This window comes from Hydra vulgaris, chromosome 03 (assembly GCF_038396675.1).
Source record: "Hydra vulgaris chromosome 03, alternate assembly HydraT2T_AEP".
NCBI lineage: Eukaryota > Metazoa > Cnidaria > Hydrozoa > Anthoathecata > Hydridae > Hydra > Hydra vulgaris.
Window position 1 is genome coordinate 19,407,453 of NC_088922.1, and position 20,048 is coordinate 19,427,500.

A 20,048-nucleotide genomic window follows, 5' to 3' on the forward strand; every position below is an offset into this window, starting at 1 on the left:
AATATTTAAATACTTTTAATGTTTTCAATATTTGTTAAAAGTTAAATCTCCAAATTTAATTTTTAATTATCTTTATTTTAACTTTCAGTTTTATAGTTTTAGTTTTCTTAATGATGAATTTTTTTACAGCTAAAAATATTAAAAAATTTTTAATGGAGGCTGCATTAATTACAGATGCAACAGGTGAGCAAAGTTGTTTATCTTTTTGGAACCTTACAACAGGCGTCATTTTAAAAAGCTTTAAAAATGGAGCATGTGCTAGAAATAGTGTTGATTTTGTTGGAAATGACTATATCATATCTGGACAACATGAACAACAGCTTTTACATATTTATGACTCACATAATGTAAGTATACACTATTTTAATGTTTTTTTTATTTATAATTTATTATATTTTTGTTTAAATTATTGTTTTACAATTAGTTTTAATTTCTAATTTTACTAATTATTTTGCTAAAATTAAAAGATTGAATTAAAGAGTTTTTTATATTATAAAAAAAATAGTTTTAAAACACAAATTATTAAGGTTTTCCGATTAAGGAGTTTCGGATTAAGGAGTTTCGAATCAGAAAATTGTACTTATATTGGAAATATTGCTGAAAATCAGAGTTTTTTCACGAAAAAAAATCAATATTTGCTGTAAAAACAAACAAAAAATGTCCTCAATTTTAATTTGGGCTGTGCCCGAATATGGTCGACACTGTTGAAAACAGTCTATAATAGCCTCATATATATATATATATATATATATATATATATATATATATATATATATATATATATATATATATATATATATATATATACATACATATATATATATATATATATATATATATATATATATATATATACATACATATATTTATATATATATATATATATATATATATATATATATATATATATATATCAGGCCTTGTTTTAAAGCATTACGTGTTGAGTGATATTTGTACGCCTTAAGCGATTTTACGTAAACAGTAAGCGATTCTTAATTTAATTAAAAAAAAAAATATAAATTTAATTTTGATTTAAAAAATATATTTAAGTTTATTAAAATTAAAGTTTATGCTTGGGTTTAACTTAACTGTTAAATTTATTTAAAAATATTACTAAATATTTTAATTTTATTTAAATATATTACTAAATATGTTTAAATTTTATTTATTCTTAAAAAAAAATCAGCTCATTTTTATCGCAATTGTTTTTTTGGTTTTTCTTCCTAAGCAATTTTTTATTAGTCAAAATCAAATTTTAAATAAATGGCTGCATCAAAAATTTGCACAAAACATAGTTTAAACTTTTATTTTATAATGCAAAGTTCAGCGATTATTTTTTAATAAATGATATATACAGCAATATAATTTTAATGCATGATGTTTGGAAAAATAATCTCTGCTTATACAACAAAATCGTTGATAAAATAATAAACTTTTAATAAATAAAGTAAATAAGTTAATGTAATTTTTTTATATGTTACTCTCTAATTTTTTTAAAATAAAAAATCACTTGCAGTTGCAAATTTATTCAGATAAAGTTTAGATAAAAAATTTAAAAGAATAAACTCTAAAAGATCAAAAAGATTAAAGAGCTGAAAAAGATTTTTTCAGCTCTTTAATCTTTTTGATCTTTTAGAGTTTGTTCTTTTTTCTTTCTTTTTTAATGAATAGTTTTTTTGCTACTTAAATGAAAAAAAGTAGCAAATTTCTTAAAATGATTATTTAAGAAATAATCATTTTAAAAAATTTAACATATTTTAATTCATTTATAAAAATGTTGAGGAAAGAAAGAAATTTGTTTATATCAAACAATTTTAAAAATGTAATATTAAATTTATTTATTTAATATTAAAAAAAAAAAAAAAAATACTCCCTTATAGTAATAATAAAAAAGAAGTTAAATAATATTTAATTTGTTTTGCGGTAACTAATATTATTGCAGTAATTTTCATAAAAAAAGTTTGTCTCTAAAAAGAGAATTTTATGACATCAAATTCACATTAGGTTATTGCGTTAAGCATTTTTCATTTAAAACAAGGCCTGATATATATGTATACATACTAAATTAAATTAAAAAACATTGTTTATATAAAAGTACATGCATTGAATCAGGGATTTTATTTAAGATCTTTTATTCTCATGCAAAAAGAAAATGAAGTCTATATTGTTTTAAAGTATGAGTTTAAACACGTTTTTTTTATGTTTTATTTTGTTTATAAAACATCAATTCTCGACAAAAAATCTTTAATTAAATATGTTTTTTTAGTTATGTTTAGTTTATATATGTTATGACTTTACAGGTCAATGGAAAATGGTAACTGCCTTTACAACTCTGCTGCTTTATTAATAAATTCATCAGATAAAACTTTATAAATTTTTATTTAAATCTAACCGATAATTTAATATGTAAAAATAGAGCATTAAGCAATTATTACCTATATGAGTTTTTGATTTTAATGACCTATGATTGACTGGCCATTATTTTGAGCACCTGATAAGCTCAAGCCAAAACCCATAGTTTATATATGGGCAATTCCATTTTTAACTTACATTACACGTGCAACAACTTTATCAAATGTTTGCTTATTTAAACTGTAAATTAAACTTTTAGCTATTTTGTATAAAAGCTGTTAGTCTAAAGAATAAAATAGGCTAAAAAGTTTTGAATCTGGCCGAAAGAGGGCGAACTTATTACTGAAAATGCCACTTAACTTACGTTAGGCGGAAAACAATGGTAAAAAAATCGATTCAACTTTTAGGTCAGATTTCTGCGAATCAATAAAGCGGTTTGTATTAGAAACTTTCACAAGATGTTGAGAATTCTATACCAATTTAAGAAATATATAACATTTTATCAGATGTGACTGGCTAAGGAAAATAAACTGTTTTTTTTTATACTATTTATTTAACTTACGTTTCATCACTTATGTTACCGAGCGATTATTATCATGGATTTTTTATATCTATTATTAAGAGTTAGAGTTACATAACAAAAGAATGACAAAAGTATTGAACTCATTTATTAAAAATAGTCATCAAAGGAAATTTTAAAAAACTGGAGGCACTCTTCCTTTTTACTTTTCATAATATTTATGAAAGTTATCAAATCGAAAAAAATTTTTCCACAAGATCAAGAGCAACTTAAAAAATTATTATAGTACTACTAACTTATTTGAGTTATTTAAATAAAATATTTGGTTTATTGAAATTTCTACTTACACTTCTTACGTTTATGCGTGTTGCCTTATTTTCATTAGGTTGAATTTTTAAAATGCTGCAAAGTATTTACATTTAAATCTTTTAAAATTTTTTTGACCTAAAAACTGCTATCACCGTTTAGGTATATGTGATTGTTTGTGACAGGAGGGAAGGAGTTAAGAATTGACAAATATAGGGTGACGTGCTTTATGGTTGACCCCCCTTAATTGCATTTACAAACAATTTGTTTTACAAAAAAAAAAAAAAAAAATATTTAACTATATTAGGAGATTAGCAAATAAATCTTTTTTTTTTTAATTTTATTGTCTAAATTAAAATATTTTTACAATTTTTTTTTTTTTTTTTTATATATTTATATGTCAACCAAAATAAGAATACATAAACAAATAAAAAAACAATAATATCAATAATAATCTGTTGTGGGTTTTAATTAAACATTAAAAAAATAAGATTTTTTTTCCAAATTCTCTTAATATAAAGTTTCAGTTAAAATTTTGTTGACGAAATAAGAATTACATAATGGCATAATTCATTTCTAATTTAATCTAAATTAATTCTGATCATGCAAATAAATTCATGGTTAAAATAAAATTTTACAATGATACTTTTTTTATCATGTGACAATGAGAAAAACTGTAACTTTGGGATGCATAAAATTGACTTAAATTAATTAATTTTAGTACTAAAGGTATATTTTAAATAAACTTTCATTTGTCTACATCAATATTTATTTGCTAAAAGCTGACGAAAAAGAGAATAAAATTTGACTACTTTTTCATTTTCCGCCGTAGAGTTGCCCATATATGTACACTCCATTGTGCTTATGACTAAATTTGCGAACTCTGCTGCACATGTTTTCAAATTATTCAGTTAATAAAAAAAATTAAAAAAATAAAAATAAAAAAAAAGCAAAAAATGAAAATTATAACTAAGACTAATTAAAACTAAAACAATTTAATTTTACATCTAAGTTCTTTTTTGTCTATAAAGTTGTTTAATTGTTTTAATTTAAAGTAATTCAAATATTGATTACTTAAATTATCAAAATGGTTAACAGCTAACAGCTGTTTCCCATTTGCAGCACAGCAATCAGGAAGCATAGAAATATATACAAGCCTTGTGATGACTAATAAAATTAATTTAAATAATAAATAATATAGTTTAAATAATTTGTTTAAAAAACTTTAATGTATGGTTTGTACATATTTCTAATAAGGAATTTCATTTCAAATTACAATAATATAAAAAGGTGGAATAAAAGTCCTTATAGGTTTAATTAATAAATAACTTTAAGGAATAAGTGAAATTTGCTTATTGAACAATATATATATATATATATATATATATATATATATATATATATATATATATATATATATATATATATATATATATATATATATAATCATAGTTGTAGTAAATTTTAAATTTAATCAAGTAATACCTAAGCATTTCATGGTTAAATATAAGAAATGTATTTTTTATATAGGCCAGTATATTTTAAGAGTACATACTTTTAATGAATGCAGTGTTCATTAAAAGTATGTACCTATGTCTATCATGTGATAAAATCAATCATAATATGAATAATAAAACAATTTATAATTTTTTATAAGTTTTTAAGAGTTAGCTAAGCTAGTAAGGTTTTTTAAAGAAAAGTTTTATTGTTGGTTGTTGCTGTATCTCCGATACCTGAACAAAAGTAACTTATAAATAGGGATTACCTGTTTCCGGATATTTCTTTAAAGTTTTATTTTTTCCACATCTAAATAGTTTTCTGGAAATACAAGTTAAAAAAGTTTTTTTTTGTAACTTTCTCATCAAATAATTAAAACAGTAAAGGTTATCGTTCATCAATTACTCTATGCTATATTTAGTTAGGCATTATTTGTACACATTTACAACTAATTTTCTCTTATTTGTACGTGTGTATTTATTAATAATAGTTTTGATTATTTCACCTAAAAATCTAGTGTAATTTAACTTATTAATTATTTTATATAAATTAAATTGAATTAAAAACCCTAATAAAATTTTTTAATTACAAAAATGTCTGCGAAAACCTTAACCCTCAGTCAATGTGTGTCGACTGCGCCTATCCCTAATGATATCAGTCGATGTATGTACACTCCACTGTGCCTAATCAAGCTGATTTATGTACACATTAATGCACTTATTCTATGAAACTTTAAAAATAAAAATAAATGATAAACATAATTATAAATAAAAATATTAATAGTTAAAAAACACAAAACTTCTTCAAAATAAAACATTAGAAAAAAAAAAAAAAATTTCTCTCAAAGATTGTCCATAAATTATGCAATGCTGAATTTAACTAATAAACAAAACAAAAAATTTCAAAAGTTTTTCTTTGCAGAATCTTTAATGAAATCAAAAATTAAAATAGCACATTAAGTTGAATGAAAATTGCCACCCAAAAGAGCAAATGATCTCTTACTTCTATTTTTAAAATAAGTTTAGTGTTGCATATTTTATGGATGATCCCTAAGGGTGATTCATATCAGCAACTTATAATTCTTATGTATAAAAAGTTAAAGTATTTAAACATCTTTTGCATACAATCATTTTTATTATGTGCACATTTGTACACGCTTGTTTCTATTGTGTGCACATTTGTGTATTCATTTGTATGTGTATACAAATTCATTTCTTTTCAAACACATCAGATATTCTTAACTATACAAAATCCATTTATATTTCCAAATTTTTTCTGTATATTTCTTAAAATTATTTTCCAAATATTATTAGGAAAGCTTTTTTACATTTTTAAAATATGATCATAGTCTAAATAAATATTCACATGCTTGTTGGATTATTTTGTTTAAATTAATTTTTTAACATTTTCATTATATTTATTGTTTTAAAACAATAAACAATTTTTTTCTGTAGCTGAATATTTTGTGTGTGTATATATATATATATATATATATATATATATATATATATATATATATATATATATATATGTAAATTATGTTAGTGCATTTTGCAAATAGAGTGCTCAATGTTCTTAAAGAACAGAGCAATAATAAATTAGTAAAAAACACTTATCTAACTTTTATCTTCGACTATTCGACTATTTATCTTTGGTCTATTCTAAAATCTGCCCCTGCCTATAATAACATTTCCAAAAAATGTATGCTATGTTTGCAAGAAAAATTTGAAATATTTACTCATTTAAATCAAGAAAATTTATTAAATAAAAAATCTGAATTAATTTCTAAATGTAGGCACGAAAATAAATACCTCTTAAAAAATTATAAAAACAAATGACCAAATTAAACTATCCCCATTCCAAAAAAAATTATTTCATAATTACTTTCTGTAACTTCCCGTTAACAAAAAAATATAGTAATTAAAAATATTTTATAATAATTTATAACTTTCTGTAAAATATTTTTTTCTATAAATTGAATTTTTTTTGAGATTTAGTAACTCTTCCTGATGATCCAGCAATGGTGAAACTTCAAGTCGAAGATAAAAGTTAGATAAGTGTTTTTTACTAATTTATATATATATATATATATATATATATATATATATATATATATATATATATATATATATATATATATATATATATATATATATATATATATATATATATATATATATATATATATATGTTTGTGTGTATGCATACATACATACATACATACATATAATAAACAAAATGAGCATATGTCAAAGTATCGCCATGAAAATAAATTTCTAATCTGTAACTTCAAAGTCATCAAAGTGGACACTCAATATCATTTTTTGTATATAAATCCTTATTAAGCACTTGCTTATCACTTCGATCTTAAATCTACACTTTTACATTTTATTTTTACATTTAGTAAGTTATGAAAACAACTTAAGCTAATAAAGAACTTTTTTTTTCTACTATTCAAAAACAATTGCAAATTAACATCCTAAAATTAAAACCTTCAAATATGTATTTGTCTTTGCTCATAAATCTGGAAACATATATGAGCTAGATAAATCTTTTTTTATATTGAAAATATTACTAAAACATAAAATTTTTTAATTAAAATAATTAAAACATAAAAATTTTTAGTTAAAAAAAAAATTATTAAAAGATAAAAATTCTTATATCACACAATAACTGTTATTTAATTTGTTGTTATTTAAATTTAATCAAAGTATTTTAAATATTTTAATACTAAATAACAATAGCTTATTAACTTAAGTTTATATTAATATTAACTTAAATTTTGATATTAACTTATTTTTTATTAGGAGCAAATTGTCAAAAAGATTGTCTGTCCGGGAAAAATATCTTCTCTGGCTGTTTCACCTGATGGTCATTATTGTATTGTTGCATTGGTAGAAAAAATATATGTTTGGCAGGTAAGATTTATCAAAGTCCAATTATTTCTGAATCATTAGAGCATATGGAAAACATTTTTTCATAAATACTTTGAAATTATTGTAATTATTGAAATTATTGTATTTATTGTAAATTGTAAATTATTGTAAATTGTAATTGTAAATTGTAAATTGTAATTGTAAATTGTAAATTGTAATTGTAAATTGTAAATTGTAAATTATTGTAAATTATTGAAATTATTGTATTGCCATTTTATAGTTTATGTAAATATATTTTACATAATGTATAGAAATGAATACATACATTTATAAAGAGTCCTTAATTTTATGTCTTTTCAGATTATTCTTTATTACTGACCTTTCATGGAAATTCCATTCTCTCCTGATTCCATTCTCTACCTCTATATAACTTTTATTTGCTCTTGTATCAAATACTGTGGTCATATTTGGGCTGGTTTTTTTTATAATTTTTTAATTTATTAAAATATAATCTAATGATGTTCTTTCTTCTTTATACAAGATCTAAACGTAGTTAGACCTGCTCTAGTTGCTAAGTTCTAACTTCTGTCCTATTTTTGGTTTCATTTCTTTCTATTTTGTCCATCTTCTGTTCCATCAACTAGAATAAAATCTTGTGTTATTTATCATTCAGTAAGGTTGCACTTCTTACTGTAACTGTTCCTTCAAGCCCAGAAAGCTTTTATTTATCTTTTTACACAAACATGTAATATATTAATGTGTGTTTGCAAATATAAATATATATATATCAACCCTCAGAATTAGGGTCGGCATTCAGCAATGCCGATCTAACTGCCGACCTGAAAGTATTTGAGATCGGCAAAAAATTGCTGACCTTGTTTCTATGCTTTATGGTTAGACCTTTGTATCAAATAATTTTTGCCAACCTGATGCCGACCTCAAAAAGATTGAGATTGGGAAATTATTGCCGACCTCATTTTTCCTAATTCCGAGGGTTGATATATATATACAGATTTTTATAAAGTGATTAATTAAACATGAGAAAATTTTAATTTAAAAAGATTTTTGTAATTTAATACCCTCTAATGCTTTACAACGCTTGTTGTATGTTTTTAAAAATTACTAATGCTAATCATTTTCTTGATGACTAAATAGAAATGTGCTAATGATAACTATAGTTCATTTAAATTGCTAAATGGGTTGATAAGTTTCATTCATTGCAATGACTTCGCAAATAGTGGCAAAATTTTATGAAATGAAAGTAGCTTATCAAAAATTATCAAAATATTTTAAACTATTTTTCAGAATATTTGTCTAAAATAATTTATTATGAATATTTATTATTTTTGAAATATATCCAGGTTTGTAAATGGTTATTTTTTAAAACTAAGATTTTTTTAACTGGTCAACCTGTACCAACAAGAACTCATTGTAGGAGGTCAAAATAGCAATTTTGATCAGTTCAGGTAGTTATTTATTGTTGACCGCCCGTTATTTTGTGTGCTCGATATGTAATCATTTGAATAAAAAGATCTGATGACCTGGTAAGCTTCTTACACTCTTGAAGCATACGACACTTACTCTTTTGCAACACTTTTATAAGCACTTTTGTAACTCATGTTTCTTGAGTGTTCTAGTGTCTTCTTGAGTGTTCTAGTGTGTTCTTGGGTGTTCTAGGAAAGAGGAAAAGAGTAATAATTAAAGAATAATTTGGAATTGAGTTTGAGTATTTGGGATTTTATGGATTCAGGGAATAAAATATCTTGTAAGTAATGGTTGAGGTATTTCTTAAAAAAAATATAAAGTTAAGTTTCTGTAATTTAAAAATATTTTTTGTTTGTCATACTAAATGATGTTCTGTCATCATATTTTTCCTAAAATCAAAAAACAACTCTTCATATATGTTTGTCGTATATGTGAGATCTTTAAATGGAAACCTATCCCAAGAAAGCAAATATTCTTGTGTCATAGATGATTATTTGCTTTAGTCTTCTGGTAGTTCATTAGGCAAATAAAATTTTCAACCTTGGTTTCATGAATTTTTTAAATTTTGTACATTATATAAAATCTGATCAATAGAAAAGGCTAAACTTGTCAATATTCATGCAATTTTCTTCTTTCTTTTTTTGATACCCGAATTCCATCATATATGACTGTAATATCACTTTTACTTAAAATTGTTTTATGTAAAAGTGATATTGCAAAACCTTCATTTTGTTGACACATCAAAGTCTGAATTAAATTAATCTGAATTAATTGTAGAGTTTGTAGTGATTTTTTCTTATTCAAAAACTAAGTGCTTTTGACTCAATAGGTCCTATTCGGACCTATTTGGAACAATTTGCTGCTTGATGTCAAACTTATCAAATGAGTGTTGAACTTTTTGCAACAATTTAAAATAACTATCTATAACAAAAACTATTAAAAAAACTATAATCATAAAAGTAACAATGTAGCAAACATAACAATATAACTATTTTTTCTATTTATCTCGCTCATTTATTTTAGTTTCTTTTATTTAATTGCTTCACAAAATGATATGAATAAAATGATATAAAACAATTACTCATTCATATAATTAGTAATTATATAAAGTTAGTATATTTTATTTAATTTATTGTAAGTTCTTTCTTCTTTTAACAATTTAATTTAAAAATCTAGATAAACACAGGTAACCTAATAAAGATCCTTTCAAAGCATTATCAAAACATCAATGCCATTCGTTTTTCACGTGATGGTAGCTTTTTTCTATCGTGTGGAGATGATAACCTTTTGCTTATTTGGAATTTTTCAAAGTGAGTTTTTTTTATTTAACTTTATAGTTTTTATTTCTATCAAATTATAATTGAAAAATCTTTTATTCAATTATATTCACTTTAATTTTTAGTTTTATTCGAGATTAAAAATTTTTTAGAAATCAGTTCATGATTATATTTAAGATTGTGACTTCTTTTTCAAGAATTTTTTTATTTAAGAACATGAAAGTTGAGATTAAGAAATTGTAATATGTAATTAAGAAATACAATATGTAATCAAGAATTCATAATATGTAATTGAGATGCATAATTGTGTTAAATGTTAATTAACTTTGACCTGAAAGTCTGTTATTAAATTAAATGTGTATCAATATTTGTTTTGCCAAATTTGTTTACATCCAATTCTGGAACAACCAGATCCAAATATTTAAATTTGTCGACATGAAATACATACAACTGAACAACTTGAAAGAAAACATTACGGTTTATCTTCATCAAATGACAGATAAAGAGTTGTTGAATGTGCTGAGTGAAATGACAATTGGGTGACTCTTGTTGCTGAGTAAAATGATAATTGGGTGACTAGCTACTGAGTGAAATGATGGGTGACTCAAAACTTACAATTTGGATTGCAGCAGAAGTTCAAATTTTATCAGAAAAGGTGGTTTTAAGCTAAAAAAAATTGACTGAAGATCAAAATGAAGAAGCATTAACACAAATTAAAAGTGACTCTCAATTGACATTGGTGGCTATCAAAACGAAGATATTAAGATAATTTAATGACTTTGTTTATTCAGAAATCAGTATAAGTAATTTTACAAATGATATAAATAGTTACAAATGAGGTTGCTTTTAAAATTATTATTTGATGTTGAATTAATGGTATACTCTGATAGTGCATTCCATTGTCTAACTATGCGATTGGTTTAAAAATTAAACATCTTTTATTGCAGTTTTTAACTAATTGCATTTTAAGACATTGAATGTGACCCCGCAACTTGTAAAATGGCTGTTAAGATAATCTACACATTGTGGAGTGTAAAATTCATCTTTGTTGATGTTTATGAAAATTTTGAGTTGCTCAATGAGGTCTCTATGTATGCAGCGTTGTTTAAGGGTGGTAGATCTAACAGTTTGTTATCTTGTTTTATAAGGTAAATTTTTAGTTAAAGATTTATTTTTCTTTGCAATATATTGAACTTGTTTAAGTATAGCAATATCTCTTTTGAGATATGGTGACCAGGCCTGCACTGTATATTAATGATTTGATCTGATGTAGACTGGTATTTAAAAAAATGCATTTTTAGACTGCTGCTACAAAATGCTTTTTTTTAAATACCAATAATACTGTTTGCTGATTAAGCTGTGGTTTGCACTTGATCACTAACTTGAAAGTCATGTGAGACAATGACTCTATTATCTTATTTGGATTTTGTTATAATGAGATTGTGTTGATTGCCCTCATAATCATAGATTGTATAAATTTGTTTAGATCTGATTTGATTATCTTTGCCAAAATGCATAACCTTACATTTTTCAATGTTAAAGGGCATGAACTAAAGTTGTGATCATGCAACAGCCTTATAAATGTTATTTTATAAATTTACATAATCATCTGGTGATTTAATAAATGCAATAAAATTGCTGTCATCTGCATAAAATTTTATTAGATGTTTAATAATATCATGCAGATCGTTGATGAAGAGTGAAACTAAAAGTGGACCAAGTACCGATTCCTGGGGAGCCCCAGGCATTATATCCATCCATTCTTATACAAAGCTTTCAGTAACAACATGCCCATTGCTAGCTATGACTCTATCAGTTTCAAAATTTGGTTGTGAGGTATTAAAGGCTTTGGTATTAACCTTAGTATGAACATCAGCACAATAACAATCACCAATTGCTTCACCAATTGCAATCACCAAGAGCTTTGTTTTCATTAAAAGTAGTGCACAAGGAGCCTACTACAATGAACAGTAATGATAACAAACTAAAAATAGGAAGATCAACAGTCATATCACAAATGGTCGTGAGACAGTCTATTTGGATGAAATTACAGTTATTTTTAATGACATTGTTTAAATTTAATTTAAACCTCATATTTTTTTGTAAATAGATTATTTATATTTTATTATTTACCTGAATCCTCAATAATACTAATAAATGACAGGTCCAATTGACAAATATTAAAATAATTTTTAATTGACAAAATATTAAAAAATAAATGACAGGTCCAATCGACACCGGTTGGGTTTTTTCCAGTTACATCCAAAATGTCAGTCTTTTTTGTATTATTTCCTGTTATCACTACATTGCTAAATATCTTTTTCATGACTTTTTTACTTTATTGATAATATATTATTATTTCGATCAGCCTTAAATTACAAAGTAAATTAAGGCAACGAAATTAAAAATGCAAAGAACTTTGTTTTGAGTATCTATATAATATACCTTTCTTAATTACAACTATCATGTTCTCAGTTACATCTTGAGAAAGTGTAGAAGATGTGATTAGTTAAATGATATGATTAGATTATTAGAAAATGTGATTAAGGTAATTAGATGAGATGTAATTTAAAAAATGATGAAAATTGATTTTAAAAATGCATTAGTATTTGTCAGCCAAAAGATGATTTTAATGATGATTCAGAGAAGCCCACATTTATTTTATCCCATCACTCATTACCAATTAAAGATTTTTATGTTGGGATTGGTGGAATGCGGTGTCATGTTGCAACATGCTCTTTAGACCAAACATGCAAGGTTTTAAATTTCATATTCATTTTAGTTTACTTAGAGTTTTGATATATTCTTAATCAAACTTTTTTAGATTTTTTAAATTCTATTATTGGTAAATAATTTTACTTCTTCCATATTTATCCACAGATATATGATATGAGCTCAGGAACCCTGGTGTGTTCTTTTCTCTTTGAAAATAGTTGTTCATCAGTTACTATGGATATAGATGAAAAAAGACTTTTTGCTGGTACAACAAATGGGAAGATACATTTTGTAAACTTGTATTCAAAAGTAAGTAAACATTTCTTAATTAAAAACTTTAATACAAATTCTCTTCTTTGTATCAATCATTAATTTTTTAAAGGAAAAAGTAAGAGAAACTCATGTTGCTACTAATGAATCTACACTTCAAGCTCATATGTAAGTAAATTTTTAAAACACATCAAAATAACATAATGGCTCAGTATTAAATATTTTTAAACGCAAGAATATCCTATTGTATGTTAGAGTCCTGTACATTACTGATACTCTCATCTTAAATCATAATAACAAACCAGTTAGATGAGTCATTTTTTAGTCATTTCATTTGTTATCAATGAAGTTGGATGCGGTTTTTTCCAAGTCTACCTTATTGGGTTCTTCCTTTATCTCAAACCATGCATATAACCTGGAACAGCTAGTAAACTGAGCTATTTTTGTCAAAAGCAGTCTTTCTTAAAGGAATAGAAAGTAGTCAAGCAAGGCATAATCCATGCTGTTCCATCTTGCTGAGTAAGAACGTGACAGTTTGGTTGCTCTACTTTTTGTAAAATGTTTAGCAAATGGTGAATAAAAGCAAATCATAATTTGGATAAACAAATTATATAGAGCATAATATGTATTATTGATACTGTAACAAGAATAAATACTATGCTTTATATAATTCTATAATAAATTTAAGTTTGTACAGTAAAAAGAGGATAATGAATTTTGTGCATGACATTCCTTTTTTAATTTTGATTTTTTTTTTAATTATATTTTTCATGATATTAATAATCAATTAATCACTTTAATTTAATTTTGGATACCATCTTTAAGTTCAATATATCTTTCCATCAAAATTTAAAAGGCTTATTTGAGTTTAACCAGTGTTGCGAATGACTCTAGCTCCTTTTTGGGTTAAGACTTAACCTACAAGAGCTATGAAAATTATCTTAAGTTATTTATGATGAAATTTCTACCCCAAATCAACCTGTTTTTTTATGCAAATATAAAAGCAAATTTAGATAGGCAATCTGGTGCCATACTGATTTAGGGAGCTGTGAGGGCTTAAGTACAGATATTGACTGATATTAGGAGAACATGCAAGAGACTTGCTGTTATGTTGACTGAGGTTTTGGGTTGGGGAAGTGACAACTTTTTTTTATTATTCATTGTTTTTATCTTTGTTTTGCAAAAAAAAACCATATGAACTTAAATTGACAAAAAAGACCTCCTGTGTTTTATTGTGCAATTCAGTCCCCACCATGTCCCTGGTAGTACCACACTCAACTTTTTTCTCCGCACAACAGCCTTTTTCGTCAAGGTTCGTGTTTCAGAGTTATAGAGTTGAGAGAGGGTTGTACTAAAATAAAAATGACTGCGTGTTATGAAAAATATTTCTACATAATGTCTGACCTGCCTTTTTTAAATTTACTATCCTTTTTATTCAGTATAAGGTGGTTATTATATTGAAATCTCATTAGCTGTAAATTTTGACAGCATGCTAATTCCATTCCTAGATCTTTAACAAATCATAAAAAAAGTTAGTGTTAAAAATAGCTCACAAAAAAATTAACTATACAAGTAAACAATAACTATTCTAATATTTTTACCGAAGAGAAGAGGTGGAGATGATCCTGATAATAATAAAATGAATGATTCTGAGAGCATTATAGAATATGAAAAAAATGAAGTGTAGCTGTTGTTCTAAAGATGAATTTATCCTCACAAGCTTAAAATATTGAAAGTTTCCAAAAAAGGCAATGACAAGATTTATTTATATCTAATATGTCAGCATTATAGAAACTGATAGCAACAGCTTTGTAAAAACTTTGATCGAGGCTAGAATTGAAAACGAATGCTCCCTCTTATTTAACAACAGAAACTTTCCAACCTCTGCAGAAATGCATAAGAAACTCAAGATCGTCGATACACATCCTGTGTATACACATGGATGTTGTTCTATTTCAATTAGTCCTCCCCAACCTATGATCTAAAACAGTAGAGGTATATGCAGTTCTACTTGTAGAAAACAGGTTCCTGTTTCTACTTCTGGTGGTGAGCTTGTTTTTAGTAACTGTTCGCACTCAAGCTTGTTAACAAGTTGCAGATACTTTTGTCACTAAACTGACAACTGCTCCCAGCATGTTGTAGTTGATGGCAAAGAGAATGAAGATATAATATTTGAGTTTCATCTCATCTCAATCTTGAAGCTCATCTCAAGGTTGAATGGCAAAGTAGAGTAAAAAGCACCCTTTCACCCTTGATTTAAAAAAAAAAAAAAATTAAGTTTCATCTCAAGGTTTTCATCTCAAGGTTTTCATCTCAAGGTTTTCATCTCAAGGTTTTCATCTCAAGGTTTTCATCTCAAGGTTTTCATCTTAAGGTTTTCATCTCAAGGTTTGAATGTCAGAGTAGGAGTAAAAAGCACCCTTTCACCCTTGATTTTTTCAACCACTACTTGACAAATACTTGAATCTATTGTAAGTGAAACTATGCATAAGATTTTTTTAAGGAAAATCCAGACAAGGCAACAAATTCTTATGTACAGAATCCTGTATCAGTAGTTAGTAATTAAAAATCTTTTTAGGTTACTAATGGATATTGTTCCCAATTTTATTGTTCATAGTGATATTAATGGTTCACAAGTCAAATTTAACCATGTATTAGTACACAGTTGATCTTTATTGGACTTGAATATTTTCCAAACTATGAATCAAAACGGACTGGAAATTTATTATCAAGTTCCTACATTTTAATTACAACAATGAACCTAATTATCTTAAGAATTTGAGTGTTGCCAAGTCCCTTGTTTTATTCAAAGGTAGACTCCATTTTGGCCAGTTCATAAAAAGCAAAAGAAGATAGTTTAGAATTGAGTTTATGAACTAATAACATCGGATGGCATTATCCATCAGCAATAAACGTCTATAACTTACACATGTTTGGTGTTGAGAAGGTTGATTAGCAGCTCCACAGAATTTAAGCTCTCTTTACAGAACATGTTACAAGAAAGTAGTATCTCAGTTAGTCTTGAAGTGGTCCTTGAATTCCCATTAGATTACATGCACTGTAATATCTTTAATTCCCATTACATGCACTATAATATCTTGAAATATCTGTTTACCAAGTCTTTAAATAAGTCTAAGTTTTTGTATGTTTGATTGCAAATACTTCTTTATTTAAATTCATTCAATTTTGACCATGGTCACATGATCAAGGCTTGATATTTTTGTGTTTATGCATATAACCGATTTTCATTCAGTCTGGAAAGTATTTAGTTTGTTAATTGTGTGTATCTTTTTTATATATTTATATATTACTCATATATATATAATTTTTTGTTTTGTTGTTGATGTTGTTTTATGTTAAAAGTGATTTAAAAATTATTTTTTTTTTTTAGAAAGGAAGTTAGTTCGTTGTCAGTTAGCATGGACGGTACTAAGCTGTTGTCTGGCTCATTTGATTGTAATGTAAAGCTTTGGCATATATCGAGTAAACAATGTCTTAGGACATTTCAATTTAAAGGTAAATTATTATAACGTTTATATAAATGTGTGAGTGAGTACATAGAGGGTGTCGTGTATACACACATAAATTGGCAAAACTTTAGTAAAATAATAAGATATCACTAAATACATAAATGTAGTCATTTTTTTCAAATTGTTCAAAAATGTGTCCATTTACTGTAATTTAATTTTAAAATGACTTTAAAATGTAAGGCACTTCTTAATCAAATTTTCTTAAGCCAGAGATATCATGATGTTTTCAATCTTAACTTTGCTAGTATCTTTATTGGAACAAGTCTGTAAAAGTTTCTCCTCCTCAGATAATTTTTTCTTCAGATTTTTTACTCGCTAGTACAATAAGATAAGAGTTCAAGAGTCATGTTTCATAGATTTAATGATTCTATTCCATTCAGATTGACCTGATTTTCCTTGAAACTTTTTAAATCATTTGCCATAGACAAATTTTGTTATATTCAGGCAATCATTGCCTGAGAAGCCCTATTCTTAATGTGGAACAAGTCACCCATGTTATCTTCCTAGTTATACTGAATATACCCATCCCAGCATAAACTAGGAGTGAGTATTTAGTATATAGGTATAAAATAATAGACAGATGTTTTTGTTTTAAAATTTAATAAGGAATATTAGAATCAAACCAGAAAAACACTTACTAGATAAAATTACTACCAGGTAGGTAACTACAAATCCATTTATCTAGTCATTGAGTTGTTGTTTTAAGAAACCCACTGCCGAAAATGTTACTGTAGAATTGATATATGCTATGACAACTTTCCTATGGAATATATTTAGAGAACAATTACTGTATAACCAATATAATAACCAATTGATCTTTTTCCCACTTTTTGTTGTCAGTACAATCATAATTTTTTCCATAAAATGACATTGAAATAAAATGTTTGTATTAAAATCAATGAAGTTTTTTAAATACATTGCTGCTTTTTAGATACATTGCTGCTTCATCCTAAATGACCCTATCTGCTGTTCTTAATGCTGAGGTGGAACATTTACGTTCAGCTATGTTTTCCTTCATATGAGCAATTATACTGTTACACAGTGGTCTGAAAAATTTGATTTTTAGCCAAAATTAAAATTTTGATGTTTATATGCTAAATCGATAATGTTGAATCCACATCTGAAAACAGTTTTTGATTTAAAGGTTTTGTTTTTCAGATATCGCATAAGCGGCCCAATCAAGAATTTCAGAAAAAGATTTCATTTTTTTGCTTGCAGTTTCATAATTTATCGCATTTATATATATATATATATATATATATATATATATATATATATATATATATATATATATATATATATGTATATATATATATATATATATATATTCTTAAAGACAAATTTTCTAATTTTTAAAACCATTTTTTTAAATAAAAAATGATACATGTTTCGACTAAAATTCAATTTATAGAAAAAAATATTTTACAGGAAGTTATAAATTATTATTAACTTAAAATAAAAATAATTTTTTTTTTTTTAATTACTATATATTTTGTTTAACGGGAAGTTACAGAAAGTAATTATTAAATAAATTTCTTTGGAATGGGGATAATTTAATTTGGTCATTTGTTTTTATAATTTTTTAAGAGGTATTTATTTTTGTGCCTACATATAAAAATTAATTCAGATTTTTTATTTAATAAATTTTCTTGATTTAAATGAGTAATTATTTTAAATTTTTCTTGCAAACATAGCATACATTTTTTGGAAATGTTGTTATAGGCAGGGGCAGATTTTAGAATAGACCATTGTAAATTAAAATTTTTTCTTTTTTTTAAATCCCAAATATATTTTGACAGCATAGTCTCTTTTAAATATTTTTTGTGTTTAAATGATTGTTTGTGGTTGGCATAACGTTTTTTCCATTCCCCCTCGGTTAAGCCAATATATCGTTTATCAGGGTTATTTTTTGAGGAAATAATGCACTTGTAAATTACATTTTTCGAAAGGCATTTTCCATTTAGAGGGCAATCTATTTTTTATTTACAATTACAATAATCAGTGTTTTTTTCTTTTATATGATCATTTTTATTAATTAACACATAGTTGTGGCCTTTTATAACTCTTTTTAATTTTTTGTACAACTATAACTTACTTTAAAGGTATTTCTGTTAAAAATCTTATGTAATTTATTAGAGGGAGGAAAATGTTTGTCTACTAATTTTATAAAAATTTTACCTCTATTTGTTACAACATTTTTGCTGTACAGGGGGTTGAACCAAATTATTTTTCTATTTCTATTACGCTTTTTTGTAATTTTCTTTTCAAATTTTAGCTCGAAATTACACTAGCATGATTTACATATATCTATATATATATCTATATATATATATATATATATATATATATATATATATATATATATATATATATATATATATATATATATATATATATATATATATATATATATATACACACTAAGTATTACTATATGAGTTTCTCAACATTATTTTGGTAAATATAAACATTGAAATTATGTTTTCTATGATTATTCTGAAAAAGTATTTTTTGGCTCACTGATATATCATTCATTAAAAATATGTAATAACAATAAAATTTAAATTTGTAAATATAGGCTAATTAGCTTAGCATAATACATCTAATTAAAATATATTTTTATTTGTTTAAGTGTTTTATTTTGTACTGTGAGTTTTACTCTTCATTTTTTCTTCAACACAAGGTCGTAACCACTCTTATCTGTTGTTTTGTAGTTATTTATGTTTTAAATATTTTTTGTCTGAATGCAACATCATACTTAACTTATTGTCATTCTGTAATTTTTCGTGACATTTGTAATGTTAAATTTATATAAGTTGTAATTAGATCAATATATTTATAATTTTAAATTATTTATAATTTTAAATATATTTATGATTATAACTTTAACTTATCATTAGTGTTTATGTTGTTAAATAACATGATTTTTAAATTTGTCTGAACGCAACATGAAGCTTCTCAATGCAACATGCAATGTTTGAATGTCTTTGTATTAGTATCTGAACACAACATAAAATGTCTGAACGTGACATAGTGAAGTATTTCTAACTTAGGGCATACCTTAATTCCAACATCCAATACACTATTTGTATTACCCTATATAAAGCAAAAATCTGTATTTTTTATGTTTTTAAATTCAACATATCAAACAATTGTAAAGAACTGTTAACAAAAGTTAACAATTGAGGAAATTAATTTGGATTACACATTTAAGCGCTTG

At 24.9% G+C, this 20,048-nt stretch overlaps 1 protein-coding gene across 1 annotated transcript in view; it reads left to right on the forward strand.

The window, feature by feature from the left end:
- The first annotated feature begins 124 nt into the window (after window positions 1–124).
- The window catches only part of LOC100198762 (WD repeat-containing protein 18), a 26,629-nt gene continuing 6,705 nt past the window's right edge, over window positions 125–20,048 (forward strand). Inside the window, exons 1-7 of the mRNA XM_065792582.1 lie at window positions 125–347; window positions 7,483–7,593; window positions 10,213–10,346; window positions 12,920–13,070; window positions 13,194–13,337; window positions 13,411–13,466; window positions 16,690–16,814. Of these exons, the coding sequence (XP_065648654.1) occupies window positions 153–347; window positions 7,483–7,593; window positions 10,213–10,346; window positions 12,920–13,070; window positions 13,194–13,337; window positions 13,411–13,466; window positions 16,690–16,814 (916 nt within the window). The 5' untranslated portion in view covers window positions 125–152. The remainder of the gene's footprint in view (window positions 348–7,482; window positions 7,594–10,212; window positions 10,347–12,919; window positions 13,071–13,193; window positions 13,338–13,410; window positions 13,467–16,689; window positions 16,815–20,048) is intronic.